General features: G+C 49.7%; 1 protein-coding gene across 1 annotated transcript in view; it reads left to right on the forward strand.

The window, feature by feature from the left end:
* The window catches only part of Myo5b (myosin VB), a 343,662-nt gene that overhangs the window by 306,640 nt on the left and 18,818 nt on the right, over positions 1-18,204 (forward strand). Inside the window, exons 28-32 of the mRNA XM_045142616.1 lie at positions 1,750-1,989; positions 2,730-2,830; positions 12,599-12,797; positions 14,504-14,597; positions 15,877-16,020. Of these exons, the coding sequence (XP_044998551.1) occupies positions 1,750-1,989; positions 2,730-2,830; positions 12,599-12,797; positions 14,504-14,597; positions 15,877-16,020 (778 nt within the window). The remainder of the gene's footprint in view (positions 1-1,749; positions 1,990-2,729; positions 2,831-12,598; positions 12,798-14,503; positions 14,598-15,876; positions 16,021-18,204) is intronic.

Genomic DNA, 18,204 nt, shown 5'->3' on the forward strand with positions numbered 1-18,204 from the left:
TGCCTACAAAGCTGAAGAACCCAGGTTTAATTCCCCAGTACCCACGTAAGCCAGATGTACAAGGTAGCACATCTGTCTGGAGTTCATTTGCAGTGGCTGGAGGTCCTAGTGCACCCATAGTCATTCATTCTCTCTCTGCGTCTCTCTCTCTCTCTCTCTCTCTCTCTCTCTCTCTCTCTCTCAAAGTAAATAAATAAAATATTTTTAAAAAGAATGAGAATGAAATAAACAGTCGTTTTACAGGTGTACCTTGGATGGACATTTTGTGACAAATAACCAGGACCAGCCTGGACCTCTGTGTCTTGGAGCAGGGTCTCATGCAGAGAGGGACTTGGAGTGCCTGCACCAGACACCAGCCTATAGCTATTGTCATTGAGCCTATTGGGGCTGCTCAAAATTGGAAAAAAGTCTTTAGCCACCATCTATAGTCACTCCCTTAAGTTGCATCAGAAGGGTGAAGGCCAGGCAGGGTATACCTTCAGCCAGGATACAGACCTGGCAAGGACTCAGGCCATGGCCCCATGCCCAATGTAATGTAATGCTGCCCTTCCTGAAGATGGGACTAGCTTCCAGTCAGAAGATCTCTGCAGCACTGAGTGGATTGTTAACTCCAGGACTTAATAGCATGACCATCAGTTGAGGAGCTCATCAATGTTCCCTAGAGATTAATCACCTTATCCAAGGGCCCTCTTCCCTTGGCAGGATCACTCCCTTGCATGACCCTAGTTGCCCCTGAAACCTACATTGGAGGGTGAAGGCCCAGCCTGTCCTTATTCAGGTTCTCGACTCACTGTGAGCTTACACCTGCCTGGATTCAGCTTCTTCGCTTGGATAAGCAAGAGTTTCTGCCCAGTGGGGTTCTGGCTCCGTCATCCTCTGACTCTGGCAAATATGCAAGCAATGCCTACTTGTCACACTTTATAGTTTACTTCGGGGGATTTGAATCCCATCTATGCTAGAGCCCTACCAGCAATTGGCTTGTGATTACAAGACTTTACAATACCAGACTGTGTCTCAAACACAAAGTTTAACACACTACCCAGAAAATGTGATGTATACTTCAAAGCTGAGTTTCAGTGTTGTGAGTTATAGAGACCAGTAGAATTTCCTTTGCTGGCTTTGTGTAACCAGCATATCAGTAGTGTTCCTCCTATGTTCTCCAGATCACTGGTCCATGTGATGTTGCTAGAAAAACAAGGAACTCTCTAGATAAATAAGTTTAGGAACCCTTCATTCTATGCATTCCAGGAATGTCACAAAGTAGATGAGTTCACAAAGACTCTAGGAAGTCCTGTGTTAAGTCACTGTTTAAAATAATCAGCCAGACTGGGACATAGCACAATGGTGGTCAAGTGCTTGTCTAGCATGCATTAGGTCCTGGGTTTGATCCCCAGCACCATGTGCATGTGTGCGTTCATACAAACACAGACATACACGCTTGCCTGCATGCATACATACATACATAGTTGTCAGCTCAAAGTATACAGTAAACCACTGGAGAACACGGCAGAGGTGTAGCGTCAGGTGCTTTGCCCTGATAACCTGAGTCATGAGTTCAGATCCAAGCCCCAGCTTTGACTGCTTGCTGACGCCATCAGAGGTCTGACCATGTGTTTCCTCATTAAAATAGAGAAATTGTTTGTCCAGAGGGCAGGAAAAGTTGATTGAGACAAGGAAACAGGCAAACTACCTGGGAAGAGTACTGTGAATCCTGGAAGTAACAAAGTATGGCCCTTGATTGTCTTCCAGAGGCAAGAGCTAGAGTCGGAGAACAAGAAGCTGAAGAATGACCTGAATGAGCTGCGGAAAGCCGTAGCTGACCAAGCCATACAAAACAACTCCACCCACAGCTCCCCAGACAGCTACAGCCTCCTGCTGAACCAGCTCAAGCTGGCCAACGAGGAGCTGGAGGTCCGCAAAGAAGAGGTGCTAATCCTCAGGACCCAGATCGTGAATGCTGACCAGCGCAGACTTGCCGGCAAGAGCATGGTAACAAGACAAGACGGCAGCCATGGTTGGGTTGTGGGGGTGTCACTAGGTAATGGGCTTACATCTTAAGTATCTGCACCCACGAGGGTCTTGAGCCTGAAAGAGCAGAGAGTCTCTTACTCCCAGGTCTCCTCTGAAGACAACACAGGGGCTTGCTGCCCTTTCAGCATGACTTCCCGAGAGAAGGAGCTAGGACTTTCTGTAATTTCTGGAAGTTAATACAGTGCTCAAAAGGAACAAGGCACAGACAGCTAGGTAACTTGCAGTGGCTGTTTTCATTTCATGCTCCCCACTGTGTGTGCTTTGTTTCTGAATGGAGAGAATTCTCTGTCAGCTCTCGCAGGATGGTGGGTCCCACATCAGGTTTGCTCCTAATGTTCTCACCTTCTGGGGCAGAATGTAAAGTGACCGGGAGGCAATAGGGGCCACCTGGGTCATCCCACGGGCTGAACCACTCTGAGGCAGCTCTTCATCGTGTCCTCTGATAGGAGACGCAATCTCCTCCTGCCCCTGTCATCTTCCTGCTCTTGTACTCAGTGCCTCCAGCCAGAGCCGGCCACCCCCTACACTCCAAGGTGACCCTTTGAAGTCACATTCCTGCCTGCGTTTAGCAGCAGTTAGGAGTTTCTCTAAGTCTTCCCTCTTTTCCCAAAAGCATGTATTTGTCTCTCTCTATACAAAGCCATTTCCTAGGGGTGGTTTATATAACCAGATTTGTTTTTTAATTTGGGGTCCTCTAGGAGCCAAGTATTAATGCCAGAACAAGTTGGCCAAACAGTGAAAAGCACGTGGACCAGGAGGATGCCATTGAGGCCTATCATGGGGTCTGCCAGACAAACAGGTAGGCCCCACATCTGCCTAGGCTGTGCCTGCAGAAGGCAGGATAAGCCCCTTCCCAGCCTGATCTGTTCTGTGGGCACCGGCTGTGCACTCAGCATCAGCGAGTGATTTACCACAAGAAAGAAAAGACAGGGCTTTGGGGAAGTCTGCCATAGATCCGGTGAGGCACATCTGGAGCAGCTGGAACCTATGCCCCGGGGAAAGGGGGATGATGGCAGGAGGCCGAGCGTGGGGAAGACACCAAGGATGGCTTTTCTTCATGTAGATGTTTGTAACACTTTATATAACGTATTTATTCAAGAATGAGAAAGAGAATGGGCACACCAGCACCTCCAGCCACTGTAAACAAACTCCAGATGCATGCTCCACCTTGTTTATCTGGCCTTATGTGGGTGTTGTGGAATCAAGCCCAGGTCCTTAGGTTTTGCAGGCAAGCACCTTAACCTCTGAGCCAAAATCTCTCCAGCCCACGATGACCTTTCTTACGAGAGAGAACTGGCCTAGGGAGCCCAATTCCAGTTGTATGCTATGGTGTCATTCTCACTTGTCCAGTAAGAAGAAATGGGACCCACGCTAGTCACCACTAGATGCAACGCTGCCCTCTGCCATGTTAGCTGGATTTCCAATAGCAACCTTTGGTTCCTCTTAAAGGAGAGCTAACCCTGCACCAAAGTGATTGCCTGCCGTAGGCAGCCAGGTCAGAGGTTGTGGGTGGACAGAAGAAAGGCGCCCCAGGTGGCAGAGCTGAGTGCTCCAGAATGTGAGCTCTGCAATCCACTTACATGCTGTCTAGTAACTGTCACACAGCAGCTCAGTGCCTTGGCAATTGATTAATTAATCCCGTGATGACTGAGACAAGGTGAAGTAGCCTGAGTAAAGGATCTTGAGCACGTGACAGTCGTGTAACAAATGTTCTCTCTCTTAACATCTTTGCCTGCCTGTGTCCAGGTTGGCTCCGGTAAACTCAACTAACAACTGCTTATTGAGATATCCAAATGCTGAACAGTTCTAGAAAGCATCAGTAGGTGGCACTGTGAGCACGGCCTGAAGTTTCTTGCCCTGAAGCCTCAGCGCTTAGGTTTAGAAAGCTTCTCAGTGTAGTTCTTATGCAGATGAGGAAACTGAGGCCCAGGAGTAAGCCACTCAGGCACACAGGTGGCCCCTGGCTGAGCCTGGGTAGAGTCCAGAAGCCTGGCTCCGTCGCTAGGCTGCTTCCACTCCCATTTCTTCCTGAAACAGGGAGAAAAAGAATGACACTGGCGCTCTGTGCTCATGGGTCAAGACTTCGCCCTTAGAAGTTATCGTGAGTGGGAGATGAGGAAGGAGGTGAAGGAGAGAAAGGGGCACAGGCGATATTAAAGTAGAAAGCAAGCCAGCCAAATGCTGGTGTTTTGTGTCAGATTTCCTCTGCATTATTGCTGGCTTATCAAAAGTAACTGGTCAGTTCACGAGACAAGGCATGGTGGTGGTCATCAGACCCCACCTGAGATTTAGGTGCCCCCTGGGCCAGCTGTATACAATAGCACTCAAGAGCTCATGGCCTCCAGGGGGAGCTAGAGCATGTAGAGAGGAAGCGTGCGCTCCACTGAGGCGGAGTGCCTGGAGTCTCCGCGCTCTGCAAGTAGGCCCTCACCCCAGGCTGAGGGAGGAGCTTCGCGGGGGTGATCTGGTACAGTGAGCGGCACTGAAGGGCTGCTCTGCGGTCTTAAACTCTTGGACAGGGACAAGAGCTTCTAAAAGCAGCCATGGGGTGTCATTCACGTTGGAATGAGACTTCTCCATGGCCTCTGGGGTTCTGATGCTCTATAAATAATCCCTTATTCTGAGACTGAGGGAGGAGCATCCAAGGAGTGATTTTGACACAGGAATCTCCATCATTGTGGATGCTTTGGGGCCTCATGTTCCTATAAGTAACCTTTCTTGATGCTCTGTAAGTGATTCCCTCCCCCCAATATATTCATTGGCTCACCAAACTAGCATTGGTGGAATCACACTTTGGTCTGCCATCTGAGCCCTATTTGGGGTGAAGACGTGTGCCTGCATCTCCCCGGGGGAAGTTTCCTGTGACAGCTGGCCTCATTGCTTTGCTCTTCAGAGCTAAACTGTTACTAGCTCCCTTTCTGCCCACCCCGCAGTTGCCAGGTTTCCAGTCCTCCATCAAGGCATTTATCTCCAGAAGCGGCTTCATGTCCTGGGTTTCGTCCTCTTACAGCCACAAGTGGAAGTGGTACAAGTAGCTTTTTCTGTACCCTAAAATATTTCCATTCCCACAAAGCCTAGCAAACAGTAAGTAGTCAGCAGCTGTGAAACTGCATTTAAAAAAAAAAAAAAAAAAAGAACCGCTGCCTTGAGATAGAGAGGCTGGAGGACCCAGGTCCCCGTTGCCTGACATACCAGGTACCATAAGAAGTGACTGGTGGGTTGGTGGGTCTGTCTCTTCCAGTTTGGCTTCAGTAGCAGCTTTGAGAAATTTATATGGCTACAGTGAATCCAAGCATTGAGTGGGGAGAAAAGCTGGGCAGCCTGGCAGGAAGGAGAATCTGACTGTGATTCTGGGAGCCTGGCCGGCCCGGCATCCATTGTGAAGACAGACTTGCTAAGTCTTCTCTGCAGTTTTCTTGTAATGGAGTGCGTCACAGTTCACATAAGAATTGTGTCTGTGAATGTATAGTTGAGTGGGTCCTTTTAGAATGCTGATGAAATCTGTGCTGTCCCCGGGCAAGTTACACGTTGACACACTGATTTTGGTTAGGTTTCTGGGAGATTCCATGAGCCTTGATTCTAGTCACAGTCCCTCTAAACGTTCATAGTCCCCATGTTCAGAACTCTTTTCTCTTGCTGAGTTTCTCAGCCCATAGCGGTCCATTCTAGTCTTCATAATTGCATCTTCCCCTGAACTATAAGCAGTTCTTAGGCCCGCTCTGGCCAGCTCTTCTGCTTCTGCAAGCTTTCTCATGCTGCCATCTTGCAAACCAGAGGCAATCTGCATCATTACGACCATTCATGTATGGGAAAGCTGAGGAAAAGAGGGCCTTGCGGAAGCCGAGCTGGAAGTCTGTAGTCTTCTCCAGGCTGGCTTTTGGAGAAGGATGGGGAAGGATGTTGGGAGAAAGGTTACTGCTACCGGCAGTCTAGCCCCTGCTCGAGACAGGCATGCCAGGTCCCAGGGCTATGTTAGGATTTTTTGAGTGTGCTTCAGGCCTGACTCCAAAAATAGTGCTCCTTTGGCCCTTGTCTACTTTTGCCCAAGCCCCTCCAGGCTGTAGACTCCAAAGCAAGCCTCGGGCCCCAGGGAACAACAGAAGGCCCCCAGCAGAGGAGCTGTTGTTGCTACCTCAGCTGGGTCATTCTCACCACCACCACGCAGGTGCAGTCGGCTGTCCTCAGCGCATAGCTGTGGCTGCTCACAGACAGCCCCCTTCCTGCGGCCGGGCTGTGGCCTCAGCCCTTCTCTGTGTTTGTGTTCCTGGTGTTTGTGGTGTTAGCTCCACTTCTAAGTGGACACAGCAAATATCCTTGGCTGCTGAGTCGAGAGCGCAGCCATAGAAATGAGTACCCAACATGCAGGAGTCTTCCCAAACAGAATGCTGACCATTCCCAAGCTGGCGGAAGCTATGTCCAAGAATGGTTGTCAAGTCCTGTTTTCCCAAGGCTCCAGAAGGAAAGTGTGGTAGTGGGAACATATGGCCCCATAGACACAGGCGTTTCATTAAGACTGAACTTCCTACTTCAGTCCAGAGGGCAGATCCCTGCTTAGGGGCCTGTCACTGGGGGCAGATCTTGGAGGCCAGCCCTAGGGTGTGTTTGGGGGCAGATCGGGGTCCAGCCCTGCTAGGTGTGTTCTGAGAAGTTGAGCCCGGATGGTTTGTGCTCGCTGGTGTTGGTGTGTGCTTACTGCGGTTGTTTCTCTCTGCTGGGATCTGTGGAAGTGAGCCACTTCTGCCACCATTGACAGAATTTCCCTTGGACCCTGTAAGCCTGAAATAAACCCCTTCCTCCCATGAGCTGCGTCTGTTTGGATGTTTGTCTCAGCAACAAAGAGCTGACTGCCACAGAAAGTAAAGCTTCTCTGAGGCCTTTTCTGGCACATGACCTCCACAGCTATTAATGAAAGGTGTCGATCATCAGGCTGACCACTGTGACCTTTCACGTGGAGAACCCGGCCATGGAGTACAGGTGAAGCGCCCAGGCAAGGCAATTGAGGCCACACAAAACAGGGGCCTTGTTACCCTGCTGCTCACTCCTTTATCCATGTGTGGCCTCTTCTGGAACAAGGCTCAGCACAATAGCCACTGCACAGGAGGTTCTGTGTATATTTGTTGATTTAGTAACTGGCATTAAGCACTTACAGTTTCTTTTTTTTTAATTTTTATTTATTTATTTGAGAGTGACAGACAGGGAGAAAGAGGCAGAGAGAGAAAGACAGAGGGAGAATGGGCGTGCCAGGGCCTCCAGCTACTGCAAAGGAACTCCAGACGCATGTACTCCCTTGTGCATCTGGCTAATGTGGTCCTGGGGAATTGAGCCTTGAACCGGGGTCCTTAGGCTTCACAGGCAAGCGCTTAACCACTAAGCCATCTCTCCAGCCCACTTACAGTTTCTTAAAATGAATTCATATGAGCTGAGTGTTTGGGGTTTTCCTTCTCACACCAGCAAGCTTCATTTCCTCCCTGGCCAGTACCGCTAAGGGTGCAGGTGAAGGGGTCAGAGGAGAGTCTTCTCTGTCCTGGAAAGTGGCTGTAGCAGGGAGGTAACTCTCTGAGACCCAGCAGCACCTCCCGGGATCTGGAGGACAGCTAGCCTAAGGCCAGGAAAGCTTCAGAGGAAGGTCAGGAGGTCCACTGGGGCCATAGCCAGGTCAGGCGCTCTCCCCATGCTACAAAGAAGATGGCTGCAGTAGAGCATCTGACCCGCATCACTTTCAGCCCTGACACACTCCCTTCTGGGGTCTTTCTCAGACTCCTTTGAGACAAAGCCCTAGTTAAATGCAAACTTTTCCATCTGGTATCAGCCTCCCCTTAACAGAATCCTTCTAGATTTTCTGGGACTGTGGAGCTCCCAGAACAACTAAGAGCTAACCATGGGAGGGAAAAGCAAGAAGTCTACTAATCGTGATATCTGGGCAAGCTCTAGGCATTTGATGGGCAGGAGGTCTCCATAGGAATACTCCTAAAATAACCTTATTGGCGATAGTCCCCACAGTGTCCAGCTGCAGGGATCTGCCTGATAGTAAAGGGGGACCCCAGCCTAGAAACAGCAGCCACAGAGAGGTCCCAGAAGTGCCTTCAGTGCCATCTCCCCTCTTTTCCTCCAGACTCTCAGGGTGGGTCTGGTATAGATGTGTCCAGCTCAGCCCAGGAAGTAGTGCAGGGTCTGAGGACCTTCTGCCAGAAGCTGAGCTGGGAGGAGGGGTCCGCAATGGGTACCTTCAGCCCCTGATTCACCCAAAATCTGACAGGGAATGACAGTAGCTGGGACAGGGGCTGTTTGGCTTGCCACCGGGGCGGGGTGGGGGGTGGGTGCTGGGAAGGGGTGTGTAGATCTTGCCAGCCAGTGTAGGCACAGCTCCTGCTTCATGATTATGTCCTCCACCACTAGTCCCACTGGCCTTTGAGGATTTCTGTTCACTCAAAGCTGTTTTAAGATGGGAGGCCCTGGGTAAGGAACATTTGCACACCTGCCCTCTAGAAGCCACCCTAGCTGGCATTTGGACAGATTGCATGCCTTGAACAAGACAGCAACAGTTTGCAGGTCAAAGATGCCAGGTACACTACTTTCTCAGGTTGAGGGACTAGGGAAATACACTCAGGTCCTAAGTCAAAGAGATTGTCCAGTTCTCATCCTGAAAATTTGTTGTAGCTCTCTCTTCACACAGGACTGCAAGGAGAGCTGGGGTTTATGTTTGTGACTACCTCTGAGCCTTTAAAAAGCAACATGGAAAAGCAGGCAAAATGAGCAGTCCCCCAGGTGTCTCCCCGCTTCTCTCTCTGCGGTGCTGTCCCCTGGGTGTCTTCCCTGCTTGTCTCTCTGCAGTGCAGTTCCCTGGCATCACCTACAGCTTCCCACACATACATGTTCTGTCTTCCCGCCCTGTTTGTATTTCTTCCTGTTCCTTAACTCTTTCAACAGAAGAAAATAATGGGTGTGAAATGCAACCTCCCAGCCTGGACTGTTGGGTCATTGTTGTTTATAGAGTTATCAGAGCTCTTTGCTCTTTTGGCAACACATAACTGATCTGTGATTCTTAGTGAAACCGCATGAACCTGGAGGGTACAGTCTACAAGCACCCAAACTGTGGGCCCAGAGAGGAATGAGGGAGCAGAGCTCACAGTCTTAAACTTTTTCCTGTCTCTAAACCTTGGCTGAAATCATACTCCATCCCTGACCTCTCTGCATACCTCTCTTTCCTTTCCACTGGACACTTGTTTTTCTGTCCCTCACTTCTAGCCAGACTGAGGACTGGGGATATTTGAATGAAGATGGAGAACTCGGATTGGCTTACCAAGGCCTAAAGCAAGTTGCCAGGTCGACCATGCTCCTGTCTTGTGTCCGCTTCATCTGTGTGCCTGCTCATGTCTGCTCTCCGTGTTTTGGCCAGAGTGGCACACAGAACACCTGGGCTGCTGCATGGCTACCCCTGGGGTCCTCTGTCCTTTATTTTGTGCTTGGGCTATGTAGGTGAGGTCCAAAGAAGCTGCGTGTCTTGGGTCAAGATCACAGCTCAGCACAGGGCAGCGCATTTGAACCTTGGAAACGATGCGGCCCAATCCTTTGTTCTGCAGGTGGCAAGCCAGAAGAGGGGGAGTTTATGTACAGCAGCACACCGCTCTTAAGAACAAGACAGAGAGGGAACTTTCCTCTGGGCGCTCCTGGGCCTGTGCTGCTTCCACACTACATTGACCAACCTTCCTAACTGTGGGATTAGCCAGAAACTCAAATGCAAGGCTTTTCAGAACCTGCTACCAGCACACTCCTGGTCCTGGTTTTAGAAATCTCTGGAGCTGACAGCAGTGCTACAGGGACCGTGCAACCTGACCTTCACAGCATCCTCGTGGGTGCAGCTTGGGAGGACTCAGGAACTCACTAGTTAGGTGGATAACCAAGCATTTGACACCAGGATATGAACTGGTGCCCACTGACCTTTAACAGTGGAAGCGGGTTATCCAGGGAGGGTCAACACACGCAGAAAGAAGACCGCACAAAAGTCTGTCATCTATATACCACCAGTGTGGAGTGTTTAAGGAGAATAACTTTCTCCATCTGATCGTTCCAATCAGAAATGGGACAGTGATCATCAGGTCTGTTTCCCAAAAGAGTAAGCAGACTCAGAGAGGAGCATGAGAGCCAAGCCGGGATCCCTCAGCAGGGTGGTGACAGCTGACCCAGGAGCCTGGCCCCTTAGCTCATGCTTACCTTTCGTGTGGGCCTCCCCAGGCTACTTCTGATAACATTGTAAGAAGTCACAACATGGCAGTGTGGGAAAGGCCACAAAGTTGGCCCGCAGCCTGAGCAAAGGACATCTTTGCCAGGTTCCCCATTGGTACCCAGTGGGTCAGAGCAGGCCATGTAGCACAGGGTCATCATAAGGAAAAGGTCTGCATGTGCCTGGCTTGTAGAAAGCACCCGAGGGAGCATTAAGTGCTGCTTTGGTTATTACAGTGTGGTGATTCAGTAAGATCTGATTCCTGTTCACTCCGTTTATTACAAGAAGGACCCATGTGCCTAGGGCATTCGTCATGTCTCTGTCAGCAGATTTGATGTGGTGTAATGAATAAGAAAATGAATGTATTAGTAGAACAACACACAAGCCTTGCTTCAGGAGGCCTGACTTGTAGAGCCAGCCCTGCTCTGTCTGTGGCTTGAGCCTTCTCTCAGCCTCAGTTTCCTCCCCTGCATGATGAGGAGCCCCTCCTGATGCTTATGCCTGGTGTAGAAACTTCCACAGAGTCTACTTGGAGAGCAAGGCAGATACAAACTAGGAGTAGTTAACCTGAGTTGGGAAATGATCCAAGGGTTCCCTACCTCCCTTGTTAAATGTATACACTATTGCTGATTACTTTTATATGTTGTAGTCCACACTGGATGTTGTCTACATATTGTGTTCCCTCCACGGCACTCAAGTACGTGTTGCTTTCCTTTGGTGATAGGCCTGTGGTGACGGGTGAATTCCTCACCATTCCTCACTCATTCATGTCACCTTGCTGAGAAGCTTCCCCTTGGTGCTGCCACTCAGCCCGGAAAATGTGGTTGCTTCTGTCGGCAGTGTAAATTTCTCCTCTCTTGCTCACGCCTCTCTCAGACAGCCCTGGCCTCCCAAACGAGCAAAATGACAAAAACATGGTTCCCTCGTCTAGGTCTCTCTGCTTCTTGTTATACCACTAGTTGACGATGTGTAAATAGTCTTAATGGTTGTTTCAGACTAAAGGTAAAACTTTTTTTAAATTGCATATGAGAGAAAACAGGACAGTAAAAGTGGAGCTGAATAGCAAGGGGGAAATGTCAGCCCCACCCCTTCTAAGATTTTAGAGGAATCTACTAAAGCAAGAGTAAGCAAATAATATATTAAGGTCAGTTTGCCAGAGTTTTTTTGTTTTTGTTTTTGGTTTCATTACAAGATTCTTGTGAACTTTGCAGCAGATGTGATTGCTTTTATTTTAAAAATGTGATAAGGGGCTGGAGAGATGGTTTAGTGGTTAAGGCATCTGCCTGCAAAGCCAAAAGATCCCATTTTGATTCTCTAGGACCCACGTAAACCAGCTGCACAAGGAGACACGTGCATCTGGAGTCCGTTTGCAGTGGCTGGAGGCCTGTTTGTACCCACTCTCTCTCTCTCAAAATAAATAAATAAATATCTTTTTAAATGTGATAAACTGGGAGTAATGGTGTACATTTTTAAAATTTTTTTGTTCATTTTTTATTTATTTGAGAGCGACAGACACAGAGAGACAGATAGAGGGAGAGAGAGAATGGGTGCACCAGGGCCTCCAGCCTCTGCAAACGAACTCCAGGTGCGTGCACCCCCTTGTGCATCTGGCTAACGTTGGGTCCTGGGGAATCAAGCCTCAAACCGGGGTCCTTAGGCTTCACAGGCAAGCGCTTAACCACTAAGCCATCTCTCCAGTCCTGGTGCATGCCTTTAATCCCAGCACTCAGAAGGCAGAGGTGGAAGGATCACCATGAGTTCGAGGCCACCCTGACACTACATAGTGAATTCCAGGTCAACCTGGGCTAAAGCAAGACCCTACCTTGAAAAACCAAAAATAAATAAATAAATATGCAATAAGACATTCGTTTGTGCTGACGACTTTGTTTTTGTTTTTGCTTTTGAAGGTAGGGTCTCACTCTAGCCCAAGGTTGACCTGGAATTCACTATGTAGTGTCAGGATGGCCTCAAACTCACAGTGATCCTCCTACCTCTGCCTCCATAGTGCTGGGATTAAAGGCGTGCGCCACCATGCCCGGCTTGGCATTTTTACTTGGAAACAATCTCTCAATCCCCAACCAACCCATCACAGAATAAGGGCTAATGGTGGGAAAAGAGGCCTAAGCGCAGGGGTGACTTTAGCCTCGGGTTCCTGTCATCCGAGAGGAGGTTCCTTGCTTGCCTAAAACCCTCCATGGCACCTGTCTCCCTGCTGCGCTTGTCCCCACTGGAGATGTGCAGTTGTCCCCGCTGTGTGCTTGGCTGCTCCCCGCTGTGCTTCTGTCTCTGCCCATCCCTGAGATCACTGCCTTGCTCCTGGTCCCCAGACATGCTTTCTTGCTACAGGTTGTTGGAGGCCCAGTTGCAGTCCCAGAGCCTGGAACATGAGGAGGTGGTAGAGACTCTCAGGGCTCAGGTGGAGGCCCTGAAGGAAGAGATGGACAAACAGCAGCAGACCTTCTGCCAAACACTGTTGCTTTCCCCAGAGGCGCAAGTGGAATTTGGTGTGCAGCAGGAGATATCCCGGCTGACTAATGAGAATCTGGTAGGTGACCGTGCCTCCTGGATCACAGCCCTGGAAGGCAACAGGATCAGGACCTGCTTTTAGCCACATGAATAAGGGTCATGTCTACTTCTGCAGTAGGAACAGAGATAGTTAAAATACCCCCGTTCACTAGGAGGTAAATGCAATGTCTGTCTAGAGAATGCAATGTCTTTAAATAGCATCTCAGCTGTGTGTGGGGTCAGGAGTTCTGGCAGAGCTTCATGGGAGCAGCTTGTCTGTGTTCCACAGGGGTTGGGCAGGGCTGGAAGATCCATTGTCTCAGGCTTTGGTCTTTCTGCCTGAGGCACTGCTATGTGCCCTTCTCATTCACTGGTCGAGCCCGAGCTGTTGCCTGGTGCTGGCTTCCAAGAGGATGAAAGCAGGGGCCACAGCGCCTCTTAAACCCAGGCCAGAACCTGCACAGCTTCACTTCTGTCCCACACACTGTCCACCAACACTAATTATATGCCTGTGGTGAGGGATGGACCCACCTCCTGACTGGAGGAGACATTGTTGGTGACCATCATTGCAGACAGTCACCAAAGGAGCTGTATGTGCCCTGTGAAAGTCAGGAGAAGGAAGGGGCGCAAAGACAAGGAAAATAGTGTTTGTAGAAACATGGTTCTAAGTGGGATCAACAAATATTGCAAAGTGAGAAAGACCTGGAGGCAAGGCCTTGGGGAGGAGGAGAGGCATAGAAACCTTGGAGACTAGCAGGAAACTTCAGCTTTTCAGCATTGACAAATGCCTGATACAGCTTGGAACCAAGAAAGGTGTGTTTAGCTTATGGTCTCAGACCACGGTCACTTGGCTGATGAAAGCTGGGCATTCGGCAGGAAGCGAGCATGGACACAGTTAGCACAACAGCATGCTGGAGAATGCTAGAGGCTGAGCGCGTAGAAATTGAGGGGAAATGCCTTCTAGCTGGAGTGGTCAGAGAAGCCACTGGTGTCCTCATAAAGCTGTGTGGGGGGAATGTGATTGTCCTTCTGCAGAGCATCTCACTAGAGATGCCTCCAGGCATGCTCCTTTTGCAGTGCCAAGATTCCTTTTGGTTCTATCCTGTAGGTCATGGTAACTGGGTCCTCTGGGACTTTGGGCTTCAGTATTTCTACAAGTTTCTTAGCTTTATGTTCCCTTAGTTTATGTAACCTAAGTTCACAGATTTCAAGCTTTATAGATTTCCAAGTGGCTCCAATGTGTTGCAAATGTGGGGAGTACAGTGTTACATCCTGATTAGCACATTGAGAAAGATGCCTTCTGGTATTTGGGAGGAGGGCCATTAGCCTAAAGCACTGGCAGATAAGATGTAGTTCGGCTAACCCTTCCAGCCTTGTGCCTGCATTCCCATATCACCTGTCAGTTCCTTCCCAGGGTCCCCTCACCCTTCCCAGAATACCCAAGCTAGGAGCCTGCTGAAGGCTGGTTTAGCAACATGAGGCTTGGCTTTGGAAGCCTGGAATTCCACAAGGCACCAGAGCGCTGGAACAGGAATCACCCTGCGAGGATTTGGCCTTCTGGTTGCTGAGAGCACAAACTCTGACTCATCACTGGCTTCCGGGGCTCCAGAGCAGGGGCTGAACATATGTGGGGTGGCCCTCTTGGCTCTTTTGATTTGTTGAACCCCTCAGTTCCCAGCACGGATTTTGCCTTTCCTGCAGGGTAGGACTCACCTCTGTTCTCACACTGCTTCCTTCTGTTTTCAGGACCTTAAAGAACTGGTGGAAAAGCTGGAAAAGAATGAGAGGAAGCTAAAAAAACAGCTGAAGATTTACATGAAGAAAGTTCAGGACCTAGAAGGTAGCGTATGTGCATGCCTGCTTCTCATGAGGCAGAAGTGTCCCTGATCACACCTATGGGATTCAGCTGCCCTCCAGCCCCCCAGCAAGTGCCCCCGCACGCACATACACACATACACACATTCACACACACACACACACACACACACACGACCAGTCCTCATCTCCTTTGCCCAGGAGACTTCGTAGCTTCCCAAGCCATGTCTCCCCACCTACAGTGCTTCTCTGTGTCGGCCCTGCATCCCACTCCACACACACATCTCTATAGAGTGAGAACCCCGCTCTTGCCTGGTGCTCCTCAGTACGGGTACGCATGTGTGCACGTACACACACAGCCTCCTCCAGCCAGTCACGCCCCTCCCTGCTGCATGGTCACTAGCCCTGCTCCTCTCCTACTCATCGAGGGACTTCAGTAAAACAGGTTCCACTGATTGGTGGAGAGTCCTGCTTTCTTGCGTCCTTCAGGCTCCAAGCTGCCATCAGCACCCACGGGGCACACTCCTGCCCGGGCACTTGCCAAACTGCATTGTAGAGCGTGTTTCTATAAGAACATACACATGTCTCCTGATCTGGTGGGACAAAATGAGGGGCTTTATCATACCTGTGCCCTATACTTCCAAGTGTGCTACATGGGAAGTTTTGGATTCTGCCTTACTCCTTCATGAGGCCAGGCTGAGAAAAGGCTGCATTGAGGTTTGGCCAGGCCTCGATTCATCCAATGGCCATTCTGACCCCCTAGATAACTTACCTTAATATAGCCGTGGACGCTCTTAGCAGGCTCTGCTACATTTGGGCACCAGAAACAGTGTTTCTGTATACTGGCACCATTTGCTCCCCTGCCCAGCCTGCAGTGGCACCATCACATCCTAATGGCCATTCTGTGGCACACGCAGGGAACCAAACAGAGCAGGGCTAGCCAGAGGTACGCTGTTCTCCCAGAAAGATGGCACCCCCTCCCCTACATCACGATGGGAGGAAAGGCAGCTGTCAGCAGGGTAGGCTGGACACACTGCTACCACACCCTTCTCAGATTTTCTCTGGTCCAAAACATGCTAATTGCCCTTTCAGGGGCTCCCTTCCCCTTGTCCACAGTGAAATTCAGCGCCAAGGGCCAGAGCCCTCAGCCCATAGCTCGAGAGAGTGGTTCAGGCTGCCAGAATAGACTACACATACTAAGGGCTTTCCAGTGCCTGGAACTCTGTTCCCCAGACCAGCACAGCCCCTATAGGCCTTCAGCTGCATGTCCTCATTCATGCTTCTGTCATCTCTTTTCCACTCAGCTGCACAGGCCCTGGCGCAGAGCCACAGGGGACAACATGAGCTCACAAGGCAGGTCACAGTCCAGCGGAAAGAGAAGGACTTCCAGGGCATGCTGGAGTACCACAAGGAAGATGAGGCCCTCCTCATCCGGAACCTGGTGACAGGTCAGAACCTGCCTTGGCACCCCACATGCCAGCCCTCACTGGCCTTATTTCTGTTTCCATCCCCAACCTTGCTATCTGCCCAACAGCCCTGCTGACTCTCCTCCACCTCACAAAACTGCATCCAGCTGCATCTAATGTCCACCCACTGCTCTTCCAAATGAAAAACTCCCCCAGCTAGTTGCAGCCTGACATAAACTTGGGGAAGAGAGATGTAGTGACAGCTCCACATTGCTGGGCCGAACATCCAAACCAAGCACAGTTTGGGGGATGAAGGGATTTATTTCAAGCTTACAGATCCAGGGGAGGTTCCATCAAATGGCAGAAGAAGCTGGCTCCCATTCATAAAGCCAAGCACAGAGAAACCACCAAACAGCCAGCACCACAAGCCTATACAAACTGGTAGCAAACAGCAGGGATCCAGGCAGAGCTCAGATCACTCTGTATACCTCTGGGCTGAAAATCAGATCCACCCCCAGGTATACCTTAGGTCTGGACCCAAGGATCTGCCCACAGTGACACCTCTTCCAGGCAGGCAGCTGGAAATCCAAGCCACAAGTTTTAATAAAACGCTGGAGTCTATGGGGGACATATATTCAACCTTCCACAGGCAGCTTCTGTTCTGCCAGCAGTGGGTGGTGACTGGGAGCTGCCAGCATGGTGTTTACCTACAGTACCCTTCTCCCCAGCAGCAGCCCCAGCACCGTCATTCTCTGGAGCAGCTTTGCATTGGCAGCAGTGCTTTGGCAAGGCTACCAACTCAGGCTCATGGGAAACACTCTGTTCTCAGGGCCTGTGTCAAATGCCTTACCCTGCTCAACTTGTTTAATTCTCAGAGCGTCCATAAGTAGGTACTATGCCATCCTCACTTCCTACCAAAAGATCATTCTAGTAACTCACCTATGTCACACAGGGGACAAATAGTGGATCAAAGATTCAAGTTTCTTCTGTTTGTAGAGAACTTTTCAGTTTATAGGCACTGTATAGTATCTAGAGTCAAATAGCCTATGGGCAAATGCACCCCTTTCCTTCCTAGCCATGTAGCTGAGAACCAGAGTTCTCAGGTATAATGTGGGAAAGGGGATGACAGGAGAAGCATCAAGCTGTGAGGATCAGGGTCATAATTTGCTGCTCACAGCATGGCCCTGAACCAGCAGCAGCATCATCTCTTGGGCAGTGTTAGAAATATAGAACCAGGCTCAACTCCAAACTTCCCAAATGAATGGGCCACCTATTAGGGACCTGGCACCAGCTAGCTGCTTCAGAGAAGAGGAGAGCTGTTCTCCTCACCCCTCAAAATGCTAACGTCTAGCTAGGAAACTGAGGTGAGCCTGTTCATTCACAGTAGAACATTCCAAGGCAGGTCAAGCTGTTTATCTTCCAAACATGTATTAAGCCTGAAGCAAGAAGTTAAGGCTGGAGCTGGAGAGATTGTTCAGTGGTTAAAGGCACTTGTTACAAAGCCTGATAGCCTGGGTTTGATTTCTCCACTACCCATATAAAGCCAGGTACATGAAGTGGCACTTGTGTTTTGAGTTCATTTGCAGTGGCAAGAGACCCTGGCATACCCATACTCACTCTTGCTCAGTCTCTCTCACTCTCAAATAAATAAATGTTTTGTTTTTTTTTTTTAAAGAAGTTGTTAAGGTTGGAAATGTGGGCCTTCAAAATATACACTCTTCTAGATAAATGTTATTAGCATTCTAACTAGAGCCAAAAGCCAATCCACAGCCATTTTTAAACCTAGAAAAATGCCAAAATGTTAACCATTAAGTATTCATAGTATTATGGCCTGCAGATAGCACTTAATTGCAAAGGTGTATTTGAGGGGATGATGTAACCTAGGTAGCAACTGAAAGCAACAGCAACACAGTCCACCCCAAACTTTGTAAGCCCTGGCAAAAAAAAAAAAAAAAAATTTAAAAAACAAAAACAACTTGAAGATAGTGCCTGTCCATGGGTGGAGGGTAGGTGGTCCTTTCTTGATGCCTTCCAAGCCCAGAGAGCTCATGGGGCTTGGTTAGGGCAAAGTGAAGGCAGAGGGCTGGTTACAGCCAGGGCCACCGTGAGCGAGTCGACTGTACTCACTTTGCATATCTCCTTTGCACCAGGCCTTCATTCCCACTGCTTGGTCTCTGGCCCTCACTCACGGCTGTAAGCCTGGTTTCTTGGCTCCTCTGGTATGCT

Source organism: Jaculus jaculus, chromosome 2 (assembly GCF_020740685.1).
Source record: "Jaculus jaculus isolate mJacJac1 chromosome 2, mJacJac1.mat.Y.cur, whole genome shotgun sequence".
In the NCBI taxonomy this organism is placed as follows: Eukaryota; Metazoa; Chordata; class Mammalia; order Rodentia; family Dipodidae; genus Jaculus; species Jaculus jaculus.